The 22,024-nt window shown below is 47.7% G+C and overlaps 7 protein-coding genes and 1 non-coding gene across 8 annotated transcripts; 4 read left to right on the forward strand and 4 right to left on the reverse strand.

Annotated features, from left to right (window-relative positions):
* Positions 1–714: 714 nt before the first annotated feature.
* On the forward strand, positions 715–1,968 carry J7337_012455 (uncharacterized protein; the record flags this gene model as incomplete). The annotated part of the gene is made up of 2 exons (XM_044829976.1): positions 715–812; positions 1,068–1,968. 2 exons carry the CDS (start codon positions 715–717, stop codon positions 1,966–1,968), a joined length of 999 nt encoding a protein of 332 aa, XP_044674892.1.
* Positions 1,969–2,531: 563 nt separating this feature from the next.
* Positions 2,532–4,989, forward strand: J7337_012456 (uncharacterized protein; the record flags this gene model as incomplete). Its single annotated transcript, XM_044829977.1, has 2 exons — positions 2,532–2,733; positions 3,401–4,989. The coding sequence occupies 2 exons, from the start codon at positions 2,532–2,534 to the stop codon at positions 4,987–4,989; spliced, it is 1,791 nt and encodes a 596-aa protein (XP_044674893.1).
* A 1,622-nt stretch (positions 4,990–6,611) lies between these two features.
* On the reverse strand, positions 6,612–9,398 carry J7337_012457 (uncharacterized protein; the record flags this gene model as incomplete). Its single annotated transcript, XM_044829978.1, has 1 exon — positions 6,612–9,398. The coding sequence occupies one exon, from the start codon at positions 9,396–9,398 to the stop codon at positions 6,612–6,614; it is 2,787 nt and encodes a 928-aa protein (XP_044674894.1).
* A 464-nt stretch (positions 9,399–9,862) lies between these two features.
* Positions 9,863–9,945, reverse strand: J7337_012458. Its single transcript has one exon. It is a non-coding gene; the product is annotated as a tRNA-Lys (tRNA).
* A 2,243-nt stretch (positions 9,946–12,188) lies between these two features.
* J7337_012459 (uncharacterized protein) lies at positions 12,189–14,505 on the reverse strand (the record flags this gene model as incomplete). Its single annotated transcript, XM_044829979.1, has 5 exons — positions 12,189–13,353; positions 13,401–13,487; positions 13,538–13,693; positions 13,755–13,985; positions 14,036–14,505. The coding sequence occupies 5 exons, from the start codon at positions 14,503–14,505 to the stop codon at positions 12,189–12,191; spliced, it is 2,109 nt and encodes a 702-aa protein (XP_044674895.1).
* Positions 14,506–15,524: 1,019 nt separating this feature from the next.
* On the reverse strand, positions 15,525–16,845 carry J7337_012460 (uncharacterized protein; the record flags this gene model as incomplete). Its single annotated transcript, XM_044829980.1, has 2 exons — positions 15,525–16,557; positions 16,610–16,845. The coding sequence occupies 2 exons, from the start codon at positions 16,843–16,845 to the stop codon at positions 15,525–15,527; spliced, it is 1,269 nt and encodes a 422-aa protein (XP_044674896.1).
* Positions 16,846–18,503: 1,658 nt separating this feature from the next.
* J7337_012461 (uncharacterized protein) lies at positions 18,504–20,319 on the forward strand (the record flags this gene model as incomplete). Its single annotated transcript, XM_044829981.1, has 3 exons — positions 18,504–18,940; positions 18,992–19,256; positions 19,303–20,319. 3 exons carry the CDS (start codon positions 18,504–18,506, stop codon positions 20,317–20,319), a joined length of 1,719 nt encoding a protein of 572 aa, XP_044674897.1.
* A 1,204-nt stretch (positions 20,320–21,523) lies between these two features.
* Positions 21,524–21,928, forward strand: J7337_012462 (uncharacterized protein; the record flags this gene model as incomplete). The annotated part of the gene is made up of 1 exon (XM_044829982.1): positions 21,524–21,928. One exon carries the CDS (start codon positions 21,524–21,526, stop codon positions 21,926–21,928), a length of 405 nt encoding a protein of 134 aa, XP_044674898.1.
* Positions 21,929–22,024: the final 96 nt, after the last annotated feature.

The raw sequence follows: 22,024 nt of genomic DNA on the forward strand, positions 1-22,024 counted from the left end.
GTTAACACATAAATTGCCAGCTAGCAACGGAGCTCTAATTCCTTACATCTTCATGTGCTTAATGATCTTCTCTTTGTCCCCAAGGAACATTTCTCTGTCCACAACCTCTTCAGTCATATCCTCATTGATAAGTTTGACGGTTTAAAGAAACTGGCGGTAGTTAGATCTAACCCTATCCTGGGATTTCTATATACCAACTGAATACCAACGGAAGTTATCTGACGCTCTGGTATACCCTTCAAGGCTTATCACCACCTAGAAGATCTCATCTTCATTACTCGCATCGATACAATTGATAATATCAAAGAGAGAATATCTTTTGTCCGGGACTCCCCCATGCGCAGTCGAGAGGGAAGGGCCATCCATCACGTTATTGGTTTTTTAGTAATCCGGTGATAGTAAATACCACGATAGGCTGGGAGGTAAAGCCCAAGAAATTTCATGCAGAAGGCGGTGAAGGTGGTTAACGCTCAAAACTGTAGCGTAAATACCTGCCAGTGCCATGAGCTGCTATTATATATAACTCTTTATATTTTTTCTTATTAGCTATCCTTATAGCAGGCTTAATAGCAGTGATATTTTTCTTTACCCAATATCACTCTGCCTAAGGTAGGTACAAAATCAAAATTTATTCAAAGACAGTTTACCCAACTTCTTCTTTTCCTCTCACTTCCCCATTTCTCAACAGCAGCAACTAATCCTTCACAGTAAAAGATGTCAGACGACTATCATCCTGACCACAGTGACCACAGTGACCACAATCAACTCGTCAATCAAGGCGGTAACGGAGGTTTTGGACTCACAGCTGCACCGTGAGTTAACAGTTCAATAAGCTTATATATGCTAATTTCCAATCAGTGGTATTAAACCGGAGTTTGGACTTGAATGGCCCGATTTCCAAACCCGGAGCTCGCTTCTGTCGGTAAGACAGTTCTTTCAGGTCAACTCCGGTTTATAGCACGCCAGAACCAGGCATTAATGGGTATAGTCCAGAACCTTTACTCTGCAATTTCTAAGTTTGTCTCACTACTTTCTCTCTTTCCTCTGCAGTTCTAACAAGCTTGTAGGTCCCAGAGTCAACAAAGCAGCATGTCTTCTACCGGTGCTAGCAGCGATGCGGGTGATTCCGTTCACCTCAGAATGCCAGACGAGAATGCCAAACGAGTTGCCCAGGCTTATCAGACCCTTATCAAAGGTGGCGAGATCTACAAGACCGTAGCTCGACTCCATGGTGTCTTTGTTCAACTCAACAGCAAGAAGCTTTATGTCATGCGCACCACGACTTCGGCAAAGGACGCCCAAACCTTTGCCCAGTATGTCATCAAGCAGATCGAGGATCGGCAGTCTGATCCCGCTGGCCAAGAGGATACAGATCTGGTCGAGAGGCAGGACGTCATTCTCACCAACATGAAGCTCCTCACCCCCGATCTCGCCACCGACTTGTACATCATGCTCAACAAGGCGAAAAAGGCCAGTGATCTGAAGGATCAGCCGGATACGACCAACAGAAAGGCCACAGGCAAGAAGAAAGCCAAAGTCACTCAGGATAGGTCATCTGCAGTTTTGACCGGTGACGGTGGCAACCACGAATCCGATGATGGTACTGAGAATCGCAACCTCGAATCAACCCGGACCACCGCCGGTGGCCCATCTCGCCAGGTATCATTCAGCAGTGAGGCCAGTGGCCCGCCCAAGCGGTCTCTTCGCTCTCGCCAGATCTCTGGATCTAGCGGTGTTGGTGCTGATGCTGCGGCCTCGTCTCAGCATTCACAGGCTTCGGCCACGACCATCCAACGCCGACGATCTAAGCAAAAGACTCGCTTTGCCCTGAGCGACAATGATGAGATTCCGAAGACGCGCTTTAGAAGGGGCAGTGAGTGGCAGGAAGGCAAAGAAGGTAGAAAGGGAGATGTTACTGGTGATGGACCTTATGTATGTCAAAAGCACCATATGTTTGTTGGTGGGTAGCACCAATAGGTGATAAAAGTTATTGATTTCTTTCATTTAATCCTCTTTGGCCTTGATCCCTCCGTGAACCTTACATCATCTCCACCTAAACCTTTCATCATCTCCCACCTCACAATCTCTTACAACACCAGAAGAATTCACCCGCCAGGGAGGCGCGCCACGTCGCGGCGCTTCTCAGGTTTAATTTAATCTATTACAACAATTACCGATATTCTTCCCTTTTCTCCTGTCAATTTTAGAGCTATTTCGCGGGAGCTATCATCAGTTGAGTGCAAGACCTTTAGAGTCTAGCCTGAGGAGTGGGTAGGTTATGCTTTCCTATCCTTTATCTTGCGTTTCTCACCTAACTTCTAAACAGGCTTGCTCTCTTCGCCCTGGACCCAGCCAACTAAAGCTGGTAATAGGTCTCACCCAATAAACAAAAGAATTTTCGGAATTTGGTTATGGAGGGCTCAAAGTCATCATGGTCTTTGAACACCTCCGACCAAAGACTTTCACCCTCACCAACATTGACACCGAAATCGCCGCTACCTTCACTTGCATCCGAGCTGCCACTGTCATCGATGACTGAAGAACGAAGGCTGGCGATTCAGCAGCCTGTGGTTCAGCAGCCTGCGGTTGAGCAGCCTGTGGTTGAGCAGCCTGCGGTTGAGCAGCTTGTGGTTGAGCAGCCTGTGGTTGAGCAGCCCGCGGTTGAGCAGCCTGTGGTTCAGCAGCCTGTGGTTCAGCAGCCTATGGTTGAGATTTCAGAGGCTGAAGTACCAAGTTCGATTAATGGCTTGGCGAATGGAAGGGCCACTAGACAGCCACTCCATCCTCTTTCTTATCAAGGTGCTCGCCCTAGAACCACGGCTCCCGTTAGATATCAAGCTTAGGATTACCTAAAGCAGCAGGTACTAGAGGAGAGTCTAAAGATTAAAACTAATATAAATAAGGTAGTTACTTAAAAGATAAAAAACTACTAAAATTAATATTTAGTTTAATTTTTTAAAAAGATAAAAGATTCCTTTATATTAGCATTTTAAAAAATTAAAGTAATAGCTAGTAATATAAAAAGTTTAAGTAATTATATTATTTAAAAAAATACCCTTACTTCTTATTAGGGTTAAGGTTAGGGTTAGGGCTACTAGATAGCTACTTTATCCTCTTTTTTATTAAGGTACTTGCCTTAAAATTATAGCTTTTATTAGATATTAAGCTTAAGATTACTTAAAGTAGTAAGTATTAAAAAAGAGTCTAAAGATTAAAACTAGTATAAATAAGGTAATTACTTAAAAGATAAAAAACTATTAAAATTAATACTTAGTTTAATTTTCTAAAGAGATAAAAGATTCTTTTATATTAATATTTTAAAAAATCAGAGTAACAGCTAGTAATACAAAAAGTCTAAGTAACTATATTATTTAGAAAAATACCCTTACTTCTTATAAAGAGGACCTAGACTGGGCTAAGTGGATTATGCTTCGCGCCATCTATTACGACCCTATTTCCAACAGCAAGCTTGCTAAGGACCAAGGATTTAGGGCTAACTTTATGAAGAATGAGGTGGTGAAAAGAATTGAAGAACGCTACCCTGGGGTGAGCATCTTCACTGCAAAGGTACCTGATAATCTATCAGCACCTCGACCTAATAGTTGGCCTGCAATTGGTGACACGGATGGGTTCCATGCTGTTAAAGAAGAAGCACTGAGTGGTGCTACCCTCCCTCGAAGGGCGAGTGCCGGTGTCAAGCGCAAGCAGAGCAAGTCAAGCCCGGTTGGCCGGGCTACCCCTGCTAAAGTCCCTCGCTTCAGCAGTATTTTAGGAGATGCCGACGAAGAGATTGAAGAAGACATTTTCTTTGACAACTACCAGAAAGATCGCCTCGGCTTACAGGGAGAACCTTCATCATCTGAACCGCGACTCGTCAGGCATCAGATAGACCACGCCACCCGGGACACTTGTAACAAAATTGAGTCTCAACTGCACACTCTTGACGAACAAGCTCAAAATCATCCGGTGTCTGATGAGAACCGGCTGGTAGCAAAGACCACTGAGCAGGTTAAAAGGGAACTTGGCTTTTCCACGAAGGAGGATCTTCTGCTACACATCTGCCAACAGATCGGGGATAACATAGTTGTCCCTAGAAATACTGGTGTTCTTGAATACCTTGAAAGTATGGCTCATAGTACACTTTCGGAAGAGCCTTCCTTTGAGGCCACTTTTCGGCATTTTGTCGCCAGTTGGACAAGATCTATCACTGATGCGGTCAAGGCAGAACTATTCGGTTCAGGTTCAGATTCAAAAAGTGACGTTCACTACTGGTCTATGGTAGCCAACGGCCTGCAACGCACATCAACATCGATGATGGGCCAACTAACACAAACCATCAAAGATATTGACGAAATGATGGAAACATTCACGCCTGAAGTGCTCGCCCAAAGAATGGATGAGGAGCTGGTGTCTAAGGTTATGTCGTCTTACTTCAATCAGAATGATGAGATTCCCCCTGCGGCCCAACACGTTCTGACCAAGTGGTTCAGCACTTGCACAAATCAACTCCTTTGTGAAGAGTATAAGCCTCTTGTGGAAAGATTGGTTCGAGAAGCAACCCTCAATAATCCGGCCTACCTGTCTAATGATGCCCAATTCATACTCCGCATCTCGCAACAACTCAAAAAGGATCACGGCGAATGGGTTGACGAGAGAATCCAGCAAAGCGCAACCAATTTGCTTGATGATGCGGGTCACCGAGGTGACAAAGAAGTAAACAGAGTTGCCCAAAAGATTGAGACTCGCACCCAAAATGACACTTATATCGACATTGTCAAGGCGCTCAGTGATTATCCAGACATCAAAGCTACTCTCAAACGGGTATCTGAGCAGGCAATTGCTGAGGCCATTGCTAATGCTCGCCTCGGTGGGAATATGGAGCTTACGATGGATGAAGCCGTCGGTAGCAGTCACATGTTGCCAATGGCTGATCGAGTGCATCTTCTTGAACGAGAGATTCGAGCCTTGAAGAGTGTTGAGGCTCCTTAGGCCCATTTTGAGTTAGCTGGGATAAGTGTACAACAGTTCCGCGAGTTGGAACTGAAGCTTGACAGCTCTCACCAGAGGATCAAGCAACTTGAAGCCTATCACTAGCAGGACATGGCTCAACGAAGCCAGTGGAATAGACTGTTCACAGGTGGCCTTTAGCTTGTTGTTTTAGGGCTGGCAGTTATGTTTGGTGCCAGATGAATGGCCCTAGGTGATTCCTAGTACCCTTAGCTTCCGTGAGACTTATCAAAAGATTGTTTTCATACAACCAAGTTCCACGACTGCTGACAACAAGGTCAGCGTGTTTCATTATTGAGAGGTGGGAATGACAACTCGGCAAGATCTCATATGGGATATATCGTTGATGGGTTGATTGAAAATGGAAATGGTGATTGATGGGTAATGGGTAATGGGTAATGGGTTGATTTTGAGAATAAAAATGGTAATTGACGGGTAATGGGATACCCGTATATCGTCAGTGGGTTAATCTGAGATTTAGAATGGAAATGGTGGTTGATGGGTTCATATACAGATTTTTCATAAGACATAAAGATCACCCAATCAATAAAAGTTTGTGATTATTAAACTGTAGCATGTCACCATCACCGGATACTCGGAATGAAGTATTAGTACGACGCTCTAACCAACTGAGCTACGGAAGCCGTCCGAATGCGTTGGAAGACGAGATGCTTCATCGGGCTCAGAATTTTCGGAACGCGCCAAGGTGGTCACTTTCCTGGTGACTTCTTCGTTCATCTCTAGTATTTTAGCCTCATTCATGGACTACTTGGGAGAGGTCCTGCGGCTACATTTGTGCAATTGTACTCAATTCTCAAAAACCTAACCACGTGAATCCCGAGGTTGCCAGCATTAATGTCCCAGTACAATCTCTCATCTTACGTCTCAATGATTCGGCCTAAGCTCTCTTTCTTCACAGTTGCGAAGAGGCTGACTTCTATCTGTCAACCTACGGCTTCTCAGTTTACAGGGGCATTGTCTTGTCTTTCTCTCTGGGTCGTGATCTAGTGAGAGCAATGAACCGCTGCGACATTTGTTCCAGGTCTACTACTTGGCTGGAAAAGAACAGACGGACTTCAGTCTACAATAAGTTGATTTCCATTCAGTGCGATCTCCTGCGTGAAAAATCACCAGTCTCAATATCCTTCTGCCCATCTACCTGTAGTTTACATACCTCCGACATCCCCTCCTGCTGCCCATCAAACAACAAGAGCCTCTGAACGGCCACTCTTCCAAACACACTCGCCCATGACCTCTGTCTTCCACAATGAATGGAACTTCGCCACAGCCATGATGCTAACGTCCTCAGGCCGTAGGCCACACCTTGACCATCAACTCGAGCACCGCCACGAGGGTTTCTCTAGTGGCGAGAACATCATCAACAACAACCACTTTATCGCCTTTGAGAGCTGCGTTAGTATCCATCTGAAATTTACCCTTATCCGCAGTCTCCACTATATCCTAGTTACCTGAGAAATGGCTCATCAGGAGCGAATTGCACAGCGCGAGCTCTCCCTTCTACTAGACGACATTCAGCACGAAAAGCGAAAGTCGATGTCTTTGCGTTAAAAGTTCGGTACTGATGGCACCATACCAGCCAGGTTCTAAAGCTCTTCGCTCATGAAGGGAATAAGACGTTTGATGGCAAATGACATGACAGCCTCATCTCCATTTGCTTCGTTGTCAAACGTGAAGTTTGGTGAGTAGATTCCGTCTGCACCCATGTACGCTTCGCAATGTGTTGTTTCTAATTTGTTTCCGTCTCCCCAACTTCGCAAGGTTCGTGTGGCCTCGCTTGCCTGGACCCGGACGTCGATTAGTCTGGCATCATTTACGATGTGTGATAACGTTGCACCAGGAGCCATCTCCTTCACACCAGTGATGAACAACACATCTGAAGCATCTTCTTCCAGTACTTCACGAAAGTGGTTCTCTGCCGCAGAAGGATCTGCATTCACTCGCTTTTTGAAGAAATCAATGATAGACCTCCGGTGTTGTTCTTTGTAATGTCGGTCAATGATAAGACGGTCAGGATCAGCAACTGTTGATGCTGCATGTTTTCTCTTTGTTACCTCGCTGATACCGACTACCCGGCTACTGTATCCATATACTTTGAAGACAGCAGACCAGATATTGGCACAGTAGTCCTTCCCAACACCGTGCTCGCCGGTGACAAGAATTACGAGCTTCTGTGGCAGGCCGGAGAGTGTTAGGGGGCAAGTGTACGCGAGGATATTACTGGGGTCGAATGCTTGCTTGAGCTTCACCAGTCGTCGGCGATTGGGACCGAAAGCTTTGGTGGCGAGAATCCTATCTCGAGGGTCAGGTCCAAGGTCTGCACCATATACCCCTTTGCTCAACGGCAGGAGCTCATTGATAACGCGATAGACCCAGCGAATGACAATATCAGAAATGCGTCTTCCATCATATTCACTGGGCCAAACACCAGTGACGACGCACGCAAAGTCCCAGTCTCTACAGCCAAAAGCAGCATCTTCGGGGGCGACGTGCCTTACAGCTTTGCCGCCATGCACAAGATTTAGATAACAGTAAGGCGTAGGAACATCTCTCGTGGCAGATATCAAAACTTTCATCGTATCGGCGTTGGCTATGTCCTTCAGAAATACACATCGTCGGAAGGCAGAGGTTTTGCCACCCCCGTGCCCTTGATGCATTTTGGATACATAAAACTCCTTGTCAAAAAGCTCAATGGCATCAACCGTCTTCGGGGGGGATCCCGTGGAGTTGTCTGATGAGACCCCCTCCAAAGAGCATAAGAAAGTGGTCATTCCACATCGGATCTCTCCACCTTCGCAGCACAGATAGTAGTCTGAGGAGATATCGTAAGGATACCGACTGGATACATCGCGACTCAAATTTTTCAGTGTCTCTTCAGCGTTTTGGTCGCTTGGATAACCATAATTACATACTGAGAACATTTGGGCGGTGTAAGACTTGAAAGTCACGCTGATAACAATACCAAAGTTCGTTCCGGCTCCCTTCAAGGCCCATAGTAGTTCCTCATCACGTTCGTGGCGAACGGCGTTCGACGGTCGATGTTGTTCAGGAACGTAACCGACGCAGAGGACTTGACCACTAATCACATCGACCATGATAGCACCGACGATAGCGTCGCAGGTGAGGCCACAGTGTCTGGCCAGATGTCCAATGCCACCTTGGAGCCAAAGCCCAGCACCAACACTCGGTCGAGAACCCAAAGGTACTGTCACGGCTACAGGCATGGTCTCGTGTATGATATCTTCCGTCTTACACCCAGCCCCAGCGACAACCCAACATTCCGTGTCTATATCTTGAGGCGGATTAACGACGTGGACTTTGTCGAAGGCACCCATATCAACGGAGACAACATTAGGCCAAAGGCAATGATCACTGTGGCCACCACCTAGGATCACCAAGCTAGTTTTGTTGGCCAGTGCCCATCGAACACATGATTGAACCTGGCTGATATCCAAAGGTCTGACGATAGCAGCAGGCCTGTTGCGTAGCGCCTGTCGATTCTTGACTCCGTAGGGCCTATGCGCCAGTGGCACAAGAGCAGCCAAATCAGGTAGGTTTTTGGCATGTCGAGTCATTGCTATCATGATTTCAGGTGAGCTAAAGATCAGATAACCTGGGCGATCGTCGTCACGGCGCGCCAGTTGACGGCAGATCGTCCGCCACTGAGCCTGACGGGTCTGATATAATACTCCGGTCGTCAAACGGTACCCGACTATGAAACGAGTGAAAATGTCGATTGATTCATCATCATCCTTGATAGCTACAGTGCGATCGGGTACGGCCAGCGAACGGTGACTGACCAGGTTGCCGAGAATGTGAGAGCCAGCGCGATGGAAGATAATGACCATACCGTCATGCGGGTCTTCTGGTAGCATCTCGATAGTGTTTTTAATGATCTCTTCCTTATGCTTCAGTCCATATAAGCCGTGGCAAAAGAGAATGATGTCGAACTTCTCGCCCGGGCAGCTGTCTTTGATGAAGGAGGCTGGGCGAACGAGGGTCTCTTTCGAAGAGGGAAACGGTCTCTCGTTCTCTGTAGGCGATATCCATCTTCGGAGACTTTGGGTGTATTGAAAAGAGGGCTCTAGTGCGACGTATTTCGTGATCCTCTTCCTTAGAGTGGCCGGTAGGTCCCCCAGAACACTTTCCGGGCCTGGGCCAATCTCCAAGACTGAGATCTCATCTCGTGTTGAGAGGGAGGTTATCAGTTCAGACAGTTGAGGGATTATGAATTTCCTCTGGTATGTGTGCTGTTCAGAGGCCTCGACAAAAAGGCTAAGCGAATCTTCATACTCTTTGTCGTTTAATGGTTTACGAGGCGCTTCGTCGCCAACTTTTTTGAGGGCTTTCTTGAGAGCATTGAGAGTCGCCATTATGATGAAGTTGTAGTGCACTTGATGAAGGAGGAAGGAGTTAAGAAATTAGGAGAAGTTCCCTTCTGGACATTATATAGTCATCACAATGTTCAGAACGAACGCCGCTTTACGCACAAACTGATATGTCGTGATGTTCTCTTATTTGTCTTTATTTATTGGGCTTGTCTTAGTGACCAGCCTCTCTAACAGCACGACAAACACAGGGAGCTTTCTGGTTGTAAATGCAAAAGCCAACTCGGCGCACTGTTATATCTGAGTAAAGTGTCTGGCAGAATCCTTTAACTAACAGGCAAACAGTAAAGCAGGTCCTTTTGAGAGAAAGACAAGAGGATGACAATGCAAAAAGACAACATATACAAGTTCTGACCAAGTCGCATAAATGCAAGCAAACACTTTTAGGATAGGAAATTACCAAAAAAAGAAAGCCTCGCAAACGCTCGCAATCGAATATATATAGGAACAGCCCGATGCGGGGGTCGAACCCGCAACCTTGAGATCGCGTACTCGTAAGAGTCTCACGCTCTACCGATTGAGCTAACCGGGCGTGGCTCTTACTGGATGACAGACTGTGCACTGCGTCAGTTTGTGAAGATTGCACAATTGTGTCCAGAGTTATGCATGCTAATGCGAGGTAATCGGCCACTGCACAAGCTCTGCACAAGTCTAACGCTTCACTCCAGGAGCAATGCAATCTTATGCCGAGATCAGGCTTTGTGTGCGCTTGCTTGCTTGCTTCTGCCTCCAGTCAAGCGACATGAAAGGCAATACGACACGCGAGGTGAAGTTGCCATCTTTGAAGTGCTGTGCATTGTTGATGTTGACTTGCCCACGGCACAGTGCAAGACGTCGGTTTAGGAGCATTGTGATAAGAATGCGGGGAGGAGTTAGGGAGTGCAATCATGACACGTAGGCTATCTCTTGTCGCGCTCGCGTCGTGTTTCTAACGCGTTGATAGGTTGAGCTATTTTTAGTCTGCTCAGTTGCTTGACATCAAAATGAGAATAAAGAATGACGAGCAAGACTCACCAAGCATTTATCTTTTACATAGAGTCGATCATCGCACCAGCTAGCTATGCTTGAGATAAGTGAATAACGTTATAGACAGTAGCCAGAATGTTTTTATGTTTAGGTAACTACCTTGTAAATATCCTAATGGTTTCTGTTTGTGAACGCTGTGCCAGAGATGCATCTCTAGGGTAGTGGAGTACGATCTAAAATAGGTACGTCATTTTCTGTCCTTATCTTATCATATCTGAATCGCACCCTATCTTAACACCTCCATGGAGATGAGTGCACGGGCCATAACAACAGCCAATTGATGTTTGGGTCGTGAAGGTATTTGCATGACAAACCGACGCCTTCTTTGTTCCAATTCACTTCCGTCGAAATTTACATCAACCGAAAATCTACGACTGCTATGACAAATCGCTACCGGCAATCCCATTAAGAGTGCATTCATTCTTGCAATGTATCAGGTCCCGGAGAAATTCCGTCAACAGGTCTTCCCTCCAGATACTGTAGTGCGTCTCCCCTGGGTATTTCTTATAGACCGCCTTATGTAGCCTCTCTGCCATGTATCGTCCCATTTCTGGTGAAGTATTCTCGTCTGCAGACCCATACCAGAGTCTGATACCCTCGTACTCGATGTCCTCTAGGTTGAAACCTCAAGGCTCAGTGTTGAGCTTCATCTCGAGGCCATGACCTGCCCCTCCTTGGGCATAGACTTGTCAGAAGACCTGAACAGCGGACTGAAAAGCGTTTGGGTTCTACGGGACTTCCCGATCTTCTGTTTCGAGACCCTTGATCTGTTCTCTCCAGACTGCTTCCATTTTGGTCGGGCGGGTCGGGGTCCGGTGCCGCAGTGAGAAAGATACCCTCCATGTACTTTACGAACTCTTCGTTCTGGTCTTTCCAAACCATGATAAGTTTCTGAACGTGTTCGCTTTGGCCGGCCTGACCTGCTTCCCAAGGACCGACACCAGCGCATATGCCAACCGCCAGAAGCTCATCTCTGGGCAATGCTTATGCGCATGCAAGAGTATACCCAGTACCTCCACTCGTTCCGATGATGCGATAGTTGGAAAGCCCGAGATGCTGGATCAATACTCTAAGATCGGCCGGATAGTCTGAAACTCTACGGTGCGGATAAAATGTAGAATTCCCAATACCCGGACGATCTGGGGCAATCCAGCGGATCCCCAGCCGTTTCGAGAGAGGATCTTCATATCCAGTGAGCGTGACCCCTGAATCTGGTGTTCCATGGATATAGAGGACTGGAGCTCCTATAATGTGTTCGCGATAAAAATGTATCCATCGCGTCGGTGTTGAAGAATCTTCGATCCGCCAATTTGTTCACCCGAGCTCATCCTTTCTACTGGGCATGATCGACGCACGGCGGTAATGCTGACCCGACATGTTTCGGGGTTCATTAGCGAGAGGGGTCCATCACATATCCAAGTGCATGAGGTGTGATCACTGTGTCCGCGGCGGTCTCGAGAATAAGGAAAGATCTGTTCAGGTTTTCGCGAACAATCGAATAGTGAGCTCAGTCGGTCATGGCGTATCAGCATCAGGCAGGTTTACTGAGCGGGCTTGAGAAAGTTACAATGCAATGGAAGCTGCTGCTCATAATAGATGCCAACAATGTATCAAGAGGGTAGATATCATGAAAATAATTTAGAAAGCTAAAGAACGGATGGTAGAACCATCATACTGATTTCATGACTCAATCTGAATACACTTATAAGCCCCCAAAGAGAACAACTAAGAGTCAGTTCAAGCTATTCATCAAGTAGCAATGTCCTTCTTTAAAACTTCGACATCGAAGTGCGAAAGCACAGTGGACAGCAGATTGCTGTTGTCAGAACCCCCTAGTTTCTCTAGATGCTTGTCTCGATTGACGACACCCATAACAGCGTGCCAGTTCGAGATGTTAACATCCATGTAGGGAGGGAGACCGACGAACGGGTTTCCGGGTTGATCCTTCTCCAATATATCCCTGGCATGCTTCAGCTCGGGAACCAGAGTGATATTGGTGCCCATCCAGGAGTGAAGTCCATGAACGACACTCTCAAGGGCACCGACCACCCAGGCATGGTGGGGGCTTGAGGCCTCACCGGCAATTATGACATCGCCAGATGGCTGGATTACTCTGTTCCACATGGAACTGAACTGCTGGGGTCTGAAGAACGCAAAAGCTCCAGCAGTGTTGGGGTCCTCAGTCCAGCTGTAAGCATGGTGATCGACATAGCTCTTACTGATGAGCTTGTATAGCTCATCTTCACCCATCTGGGTGTTTCTATGCAAGATAGCCAGATCTCGGAGCAGAAGCTCTTTGAGGGCTTGCTCATCAGCGACCTTCTGCTTGTGGTCCTTGTTTGTCGACATGAGACATCCAAGACGATCAGAGTCCTGCTGCCAGGTGTAAGAACACAGAAGAACAGCTGTCTTGGTCTTGGGGTCATAGATGTTGTAAGAAGGATAGACACAAGTTCGCAACGCGAGGTCGGAGTGGCCTAGACCTGCCTCATGAATGTTGAAGTCCTTGAGATCGTGAATCCACCAAGCGTGGCTAAACTTGATGGCCACTTTGCAGGACTGGCCATAGCCCAAAGAGCGAATGGCTTGCTTGACAGGATATCTGAGGCCAGCTTGACGAGTGTCCATGCGGCCAAGACAACCGAGAGTAGTAGTGGCCACAACAGCATTGTACTGGCGATACTCAGATCGTTTACTAGACTCAATATCGAGCCTCACGTCCATCTTACCCAAAGCGCGGATAGCAGCGACTGGGTTGTGATAACTGGGTTTGCTGACAATTTTGTCTTCCATCTTCTTCGCGAGCTGTTGGGCGCCACCGAGCACACAAAACCACTTGGTTCCAGGGCTGAACTCAAAGTCAAGGGACTCGAGGACAGTCTCGCTGTGAGCTTGGTCATACCAGTCCGTTCCTCTGGAAGCTGTCAGTATCAAATAGGTGTCAAAGTCACGGTAACTTACCCGTTAAAGGTCTCGAGCCACTCGATGGTCTCATAGTTATATGGAGGTGGAGGGATGTCCTTGGGGAGTTTCACATTCGGGTTCGCACTGGATGAGTCAGTTTTTGAGGGAAGGAAGGGGGATTGGAGAGTACTTACGTTCCCAAGAACTGTCGAGTACTGTATGTATCGTATTCCATCAGCATCTTCCAGCCTTTGTCGCCAGGAGGAGTCTTCTCGGCATCTTCTTTCAGAGCTTGACGAAGTGGCTCAATGTTGGCTTTTACAACCTCATCTGGTCCAACTGTGAGAAGCCTGGAAAGTATTTAGAATTGATCCCGATACCCAATCATTTATCATTCATGAGGCAACTTACCTATGGTCGATACTTTTATCGGTATCAAGCTGAAACGGGTCAACAGTGCCGGCAGATGTCTGAACATTCTGATAAGAAGCGCCCCAAACGTTGATGTCATTGTAGCACCAGGGGTTAGTGTTGGGTTCGTTAGGCGACATATAGTATGGAATGAGAGAACCATCCGGGGCGTTGGGGTTCGTCTTTAGGTCCGTCTTTTCCATGCCAAGCTTGCCAAAGAGCTCGAATGTACTGGGCACCATAAGTTATCAAATAGCATGTAGCAGAAGGAACCGACTTACCGCTTCATGACTGGGTTGTCGGGGAATCGCATGGCGCCAACATCATAGTAGTCGTGAGTATCACGTTGACCACCAAAATTGTAAGTAAACAGGCGACCTCCAACTCGATCTGGCCCAGCCGCCTCGTGGATGTCATACTCAAAAGAGAGAGGGATAGAGCCCTTCTTCAGCTCGCTGTTAAGATAGTCCAAGACTAGACCCGTGAACAAGCCAGCTGCTCCAGCACCGATGACACCGATCTTGATGACCCGAGGCTCTTGATCATCATGATCATGAGGAGCGGATGACTGAGGGGGAGGGGCAAGAGGGAGCTCAGACTTCTCGGGGATATGAGGAAGGGAACCTAACTCGGAGGAATCATCACTGTGATCAAGAAGGGCGTTCCAGTCCTGTCTAATGGCTCTCTTGATGTGCTGACGAGCCCATTGGTTTCTAATGGATAAGTCTGACTTTAGATTAAGGACAGGCATGATGATGATTGAGGCTATGAGATAAGAGTTCTGGGTATCTTCCGGGGAAATTTGTACTGACAAACTGCAAGAGAACAATGAAGTGCTGAGGGACGCGAAATATAAAGCATGGCCTTGACGAGGGCATGGCAACCTCATTTCTATCCGAATACATCATCCGCCTCCATTCCTGGGTTTTCAGCTGTCCACACAATGATGTCTAAGAATGGGAGATTTCAGTGAACAGATTCACTACGAAGCGCAACCATCACACGCTGTGCCGTGTTCAGCTTGACGCAGGAAAGCAATACTACAACGCTGACATCTGCATAAGGCGACCACGAGTGCGTGGTCCTCCAACAACTTTTGAGCGGTCGGAAAATTCAATGTTAACGAAACCTAAGTCCCAAGCCACATCTCCCCGTTTTGATGCAGTTTATCCCACAGAGGTAAAGACTGACTGCTTTCTTTAGCTGAAGTCTCGTACGGCGTTAGGAATGTGACGGCCGGCCCGTGTTGGAGCAACGGGAGAGATGGAAAAGGCGGGGGTGGCACAAGCCATAATAAGCCATCAACGACACTAACGGAAAGTTTGAATGACGATCGCTGATGGGAATGTGACTTGGACTTGGAATTCTTAGTCGTGGATACCTTCGGTGGCGCTTGGGCAGGACGTTTGCCCCTCTTCCTTGAGCTTAGGGCGCGAATCCCTCTGGCCTCATTTTGGCCCATGCAAGTCTGAATGGATAGGCCAAGAGACATATGTTGGCATGTCATATTGTATTTTCGGTGATGCAGTAATTACGTGCTCCCTGAGGACTGTGAGAACACTCTGCCTCTATCACCTGTAGAAGGAATGTAAAATAATGGAACTACTCACGTCATCTGGCGAACTTGAAGATAACTTGTCAAGACATAGGATGTTGTATTAGAGCTCGAGTGTAAACTCGCTATATAATGGCCCCAAAAGCCTTAGGGCGCCCACAATAACACTACACATCCTCCAAAGATAGTCCCAGATACGTGGGTCATACTACTATCTAGTGAGATACAAGAACTTGGGACAGCTTGTGACGAATAGTTGGCGCCAAAGTTCCAACCGTCACGTGAGGCCATGAAAGACCATTGAAGTCAAGGGCAACATTCTGGGAGTACTGAATCTGGATGTACTCAATGTCGACTGTCTTGGCAGCGGGAACGTCAATGTCAACCAGGAACCTGGGGACGGCATCACGTGGACCGTGAGAGGCAGGAGAAACAGTCTTCTTGTCTGCGCTCTTGCAAGCAGGAAGGTTGATTTGGGCTCGGACTCTGGAGAGCCAGTACTGGGCCGTGACTCTGACTGCATTCGCGTTGCCGCTTCGGGCTGCGACTGAAGCAGAGGTGACACCAGCGTCGGCACCGATGAGGAAACCGATGTTGCTGGTTCCGCCACCAAGGTTGGGGTTCTGAGCCTCTGAGGATACCTCAAAGGTTGTGTTCTCAATAATGTTCTTTCCGATATTGGCGTTGCGGAGGATAGTGTTAGGATCAGTCAAGATAGCCTGCGTGATGGTACCGGCCTTGTCAAAGCTTGTAAGATCCTGGGGAAGTCGGTGAGTGTTCTTATTGGTGAGGGTCTGACTCCTGAACGGAATCTTCGTTCCGTTGGCAATAAGAGTAGGGGTGATGTCAACTGGCGAGAAGACAGGTGCGCCCTTGGCAGTGATGGTTGCCGTGAAAGACTGGGCGTTGATGGAAGTTCCATGAGGGATAGAGGCCATGCGGGACAGGGAAGCGGCAAGAACAGGCATCTGCTCACTGGCGGGAACGTGCATCCACAGACCAGGCTCAAAGTGGATGACGGGCTGTTTCTTTGGCGGCTCCACCATCTCGGTGATATCAGCAATTGTCTGGGTGTACGGCACACCGTTGAGCATGATATCAGCCTGAGTGTCAAGGCCACGGTTAGGAACATCATCAAGGCGTCCTTTAGCAAAGGCTAGGGACTCAGATGTAAGGTTGAGCTGGAGGATATTGTCATTGGGATCCTCAGATGGAGGTAGAATAGGGAGAGGTGTTGGAGTAGTAGTTCTTTTTCTAAGTTAGCGTACATCTCAACTGGTCTTTCAGGTGTTTCACTTACCCGTTGGGGCGGAAAATGGTGTTGAAGCCGAATCCGCTGTATGTTCCAAAGAAGTGTGCCAGAACATCAAGCTGGGACATGGCAACATCACCACCAGCAGGGTCAACACTGGGGAAGCCATTGATGGGGACCAGGTTATCTTGGTCCTCTGGCTGAATGGGGTCAAGGACGGTAGGACCGAACTTGAAATCGTCACCCAAATCCATGGGAACAACGGGAGCAGTAGGGAGCATCATTGTGTCGGTGTTGACGATGTTGTAAGAGATTTGGGTTGATAGAGGTCTGCGACAGTTGAAAGCATATTCTTCATGGCCCTTGATTATATATATCTACTATCCGTATCATGAGCTTGGGTCATCATCAGCCCTAAGAGAGTGGTACCATCCATCCACGAGCGGCTGAGCTTGAAAAGCTCTGGAGCTTACTTCTTGCTGACCAGTAATAAGACACACATTATAACCCAAAAGAACTTCAGTATGATTGGCTCTCAATCATCCATCGTTCAAACGGCAAACATGTAAACGCCATCACTTGGGATAGTCTCAAGCCTATTCATCCGTCTCTTGACGGACATCGTATTCCTCGTTGCTATTCCCAAGTACCGGGCCGTACCTAGCCTTCTAAACCCATTTGTAAACCCACCAATTGGCACTAAAGCATTTTAGCTGCAAACCCAATCTCACTACCCTGAATGGAATGCGCGTGGTCTAGACCGGGACATGCGGCAGCCCTAAACCTCAACAAGTGCACACTTTGAGAAAAGCTGAACTCTGTGGCTCGAGCTATTGAGCAGCCATCACTAACGTACAGTAGTTTTTAGACCGTTGGTTCTCCTTTGCGTAAGCCACCTGGAGCGGCACAGTTCTGCCGTGCGTGAGCGAGCACCGTTTAGTGTGAATAGCTTGTTACTGCATTCGGTGAACCATCGTATTTAGAGGCCGCTTATTGCAGAGTAGTTGAACGTTATCTACCAACAGAAATCCCTCGAACTTTAATTGCATTTCCAAGGGATAGCCCTAGAATTCGCCATTTACCGTTACTGTCTTACCTTTCCTTTGGCCACTCAATCGCCATATCAACGCCATGTTTCTGGTTCCCCTCCTCTCATTCATCCTCCTGCAGTGCATGCTGACTACCCTGCTGCAAACGGTATTGGACGCGCGTAATACTCTCGCGATCTCCGTCCCGCTGTCACAACCTTGGCGTCAATAGTGCGACTGAGCTTATGTCTCATGCAAGCCATGACCTCTGCAAACAGTCTCGAAGTGTCTCTTTCCCCCGCACTGGCGCAGAGCTACCCGTAAAATGTCGGAAGTTGGACCCCGTGGTCGGTTGAAACATTCGTAAAAAGTGGCTGGCTGAATACGGTTCTGTTGTGAAAGACGATTGCTTATTGGTTGAGAAAGGTGTTTGTACTACCTACCAATCTTACGCGCATGTGCAGTACAGTAAGTCTTACGTGTACCTACGTCGTATACGCGAAATTACAGTCAGAATGCACATGAACGTCACGCTACAAGTGCCGGTGTCTCACAGTATTACTCTAGTGAAAGATGAAACCAGGTTAGAGGATTCACTTGTAACGTCCGTTCAATAGCTCCATTGGTTGCCTATTCAGACATGATCCCTGGTACCAAGCTCAGCCGCATCCCCAACCATTGCAGCCACCACGCATGCCTCAGCATCTAAGGAATGATAGACCGCTAATCCCTAGTGCGAACCGTCCGCACATGTGCTCAATAAGTCGAAAGCCAATGTGATCAGCCGCAGGCTGTTTTGCTCAGCGGCCAGCATCGCCCCTCTTGGATCTTGGCGGGCAAGAAGAATATAAGGGACGTGTAAAGCCACAATCCTTCTGCCAATCACCACAAACTCAACGCTCCTCACATTCATCATGTTCAAGATCAAAGATTTCCAAGGGATGCAATACTCCCGAGACACTTCTTCTCAATTTGGCCAGAAAGATTACAAGTTCTTCAACCAGCAATATGCTACCACCTCTTACCAGACAGAGCATGACATGAACCCCGCTCTTATTGTGCAGCCCAAGGAAGATGAAGATGTCATCAAGGCTGTTCAATGGGCGAGGGACAACAAGGTCAGCGTCGCTGTCAGGTCGGGTGGTCATCAGTATTCTGGTGCCTCTTCCACCGGTGGCAAAAACATCCAGATTGATCTCACCAACACTTACAAGGATATGATGGTCCTGGAAGAAGACGGAGTTCCTGATGACAGAGCTCTGGTGTTGGCTGGTGTGAGTAACAGACTGCAAGACTTCAACGACTACCTTCGTTCGGTCAACCTATTCGTACCGCACGGACAATGTGCCTAGTGAGTCTACTATACTAGCCACTGCGAACTAACGAAGCTAATTACCATCAGCGTCTGCACCGGTGGTCACGGCCAAACTGGTGGGTATGGTCAACTCGGTCGCAGTTTTGGTCTCTTTGGCGATCACATTATCAAGATTCGTCTCATTGATCACAATGGCTCCATTCAGAACGTCACAAAGCAGAGTGACTCTGAGCTCTTCTACGCCATCCTCGGTGGCAGCCCGGGTAACTTCGGCATTATCACCCATTACACCGTTGAGGTTTATCGCGCTTCCAGCTACATGGGAACTGTTGCTGGTCCTAACGGCTTTAAGGTAGGAAAAGCTACCAATTGGTGCGAAATTACGCTAACAGTCTCAGGGACCTCACGGCTTGAAGGGCCTGTGGATCTATGAGCCCAAGGTACTTAGCCGTCTGCTTGGCTTCATCGCCAAGATGTCTGACGAGGGCACTGCCCCACGAGGCTACGATCTCTGCTGCAGTGTTCTCAGCACAGACTTCCCTGTTACCATGCTGTTCCCTTCGCTCCGAGATGACACCATCTGGAAGAAGATCCAGCAGAAGATCAAGACGGCCTTAGCTAAGGATGTTCTTGATCTGCTCAATGGTAGCTTCCCTGCTATCATTGTGCTCTATGCCCAATGGTGTCCTACCAACAAGACCGACAAGTACGACTCTACCGTAGACAACTGGTTCAAGCAGTTCAGAGATTTGCAGAATGACTGGAGCAACCACACTCTTTTGATCAATGAGTTTGATGAGGGTATGGATACCATGACTGGAAAATGGATCTTCCCTAAGCGTCGAGAGTTTGAGCTTCCCTATGTCAAGCGCACCTACGCTACAAAGTCTCAGACTCTTCAGAAGGACGGTTGGGTTGACGCCGTAGTCAAGCGTTTGGACTTGATCTACAATCCTCACCAGAAGCTTGACAGCGACAAGAGCGACAAGGAAGGAGAAGTATACGATCACTGCAAGCTCTCAGTGCAGATCCAATGCTTCGGCGGTAAGAACTCGCGCTTCTTGCTCAACAAGGACAACGGGACGTCCTATAGTTGGCGAGACTCCACTGTCGTCCAAACACTAGACTGTTTCCACGACCCTGGTGCCAAGTATAGAGAATATGCCCTCAGCTGGCAGAAGACCAACGATACTATCATGATTGGACCCAAGAGTCCCTTCAGCAAGCAGGATCGTCGTGTGCTTTGGGGTTCTTGGGGAGACTGGGATATGAGCAAGCCTGAAATTTGGCAAGCATATTACGAGGATGCGGACAAGTATAAGAGACTTGGTAAGGCTAGGGCTAAGGCTGACCCGAATGGAACCTTCACGGCCAACCCATTTGCTGTCACTGCTGTTCGTGATGGTACGAAATAGCAAATTCCACGCGAATCAGGAACGAGATACGGGTAATGGATGTCTATATGTTTAATACATCGCTGCTGTCTCTATGCATTCTGTATGGTACCTTTACCTAACTATTGTAATCATTGCCGAGCCTCTCTACTGTGGCCGCCAACATTGTAACAGGAAAACAAGGCCTATTAGTGACCCATGCAAGTGCATCGATAATGGCAATCTCGGTGGAAGGACGTCATAATTGTTCCGGCCCCATAGCATACACGGCAAGGGCACTGTGGTTGTCCGTATGCCTGCTGGTATGCGAAGCACTTCGCTGTGTGGCCAACACGAGGGCAATGCTGCGAAGTCTGTGGGCACTGCACACTTTGCTGCCAGTAATGGCGACGCGTGTATATCCCTGCACCGTGGCATATCGGGCAACCTTGTTGAGGCGGCATTTACACTTCGTAGAACGAGGGGTATGTCTGTCTATTCGATGGTTATGTTTATTAAATAGGGCCTAGTGTAAGTGAGAAGGGTTAAGATTGCTTGCTTGTGTTTATAGTACTAGTACTAGGTCTCTAGGAACATGCTGATCAAAAGCTTACAAGAGAGAAATCCGGTTTTATGTACCAAGAGCAAGTCGGTGAATTAGTGATATATGCTTGGATTTGATCATACCTTCAATCTCGGATTGTGAGGACGACTCGGAGCTGTGAATTAGTAGTATCAACGCAGAAAGATGTGCCATCCTCACTCGGCATATATCGATCAAATAGACAAGATCTACCGGTACTGCGGACAAGTTCACTGTCAGATCGTAATGGGGTATTATTGGCTTTGCACAAGATATCGATACGTATATGTCATGGCCTGTTCCATGATATCCAGGACTTGAGAGTAGTTTCTATCCGTTCTCCAAAATATTTTACCCTGCCTTTGAGTTTCCGTAGCAGTTGATCATCACGGAGACCAGAACAGTGCAAGGATTTTAGCGTAGTATACTTTAAGAACTAGTTACATCATTTTCAGGTCGAGATATGATTTTTGTATGCTCGGCAAACGCCTTTTGGTTCCTCGTTCCTTGATCCAAAAGATGTTGGGCTAAAGATGAGTCACCGGCAACCCCGGAAAACTGTTAAGTGGGCCCTGATTCGAGTATAAAAGAGCCCAAGCCTGACCTAAAACCGAGGTTTTAGCTAAACAGACTCAGACTTCATTCAAATTTGCTACCGACAAAATGGCATCGCCCATCGCATCCGCTCACCTTCGCGTGGCCCGCCCAACAAACAACATCGACGCCCTGCTGCCCTTCTACGTCGACGGTCTAGGATTCAGAAAGATTGGCGAATTTCGTGACCATGATGGCTTCGATGGTCTAATGCTCGGTCATGAGGGTGCAGGCTATCATCTTGAATTCACTGCTAAGCGTGGGCATGACGCCGGGAGATCACCCACGCAGGACAATCTCATGATCTTCTATCTGCCTGAGAAGGAGAAATTCGATGATGCAGTTGCGCGTATGGAGAGAGCAGGCATTGTTTCTGTGACGAGCTTTAACCCGTATTGGGATCAGTGCGGCAAGACTTTTGAGGATGCTGATGGCTATCGCGTGGTGTTGGCAAATATGAGCTGGAATTTGTGAAGAGATAAGTGAGCTGCCTCACAAGTGATATACTGTAGACTATATCATCTTCAGCAATAGTGACAGATCTTCAGCTTCACATCACTTGTTTTGCCT

Source organism: Fusarium musae, chromosome 10 (genome assembly GCF_019915245.1).
Source record: "Fusarium musae strain F31 chromosome 10, whole genome shotgun sequence".
Taxonomy (NCBI): Eukaryota; Fungi; Ascomycota; class Sordariomycetes; order Hypocreales; family Nectriaceae; genus Fusarium; species Fusarium musae.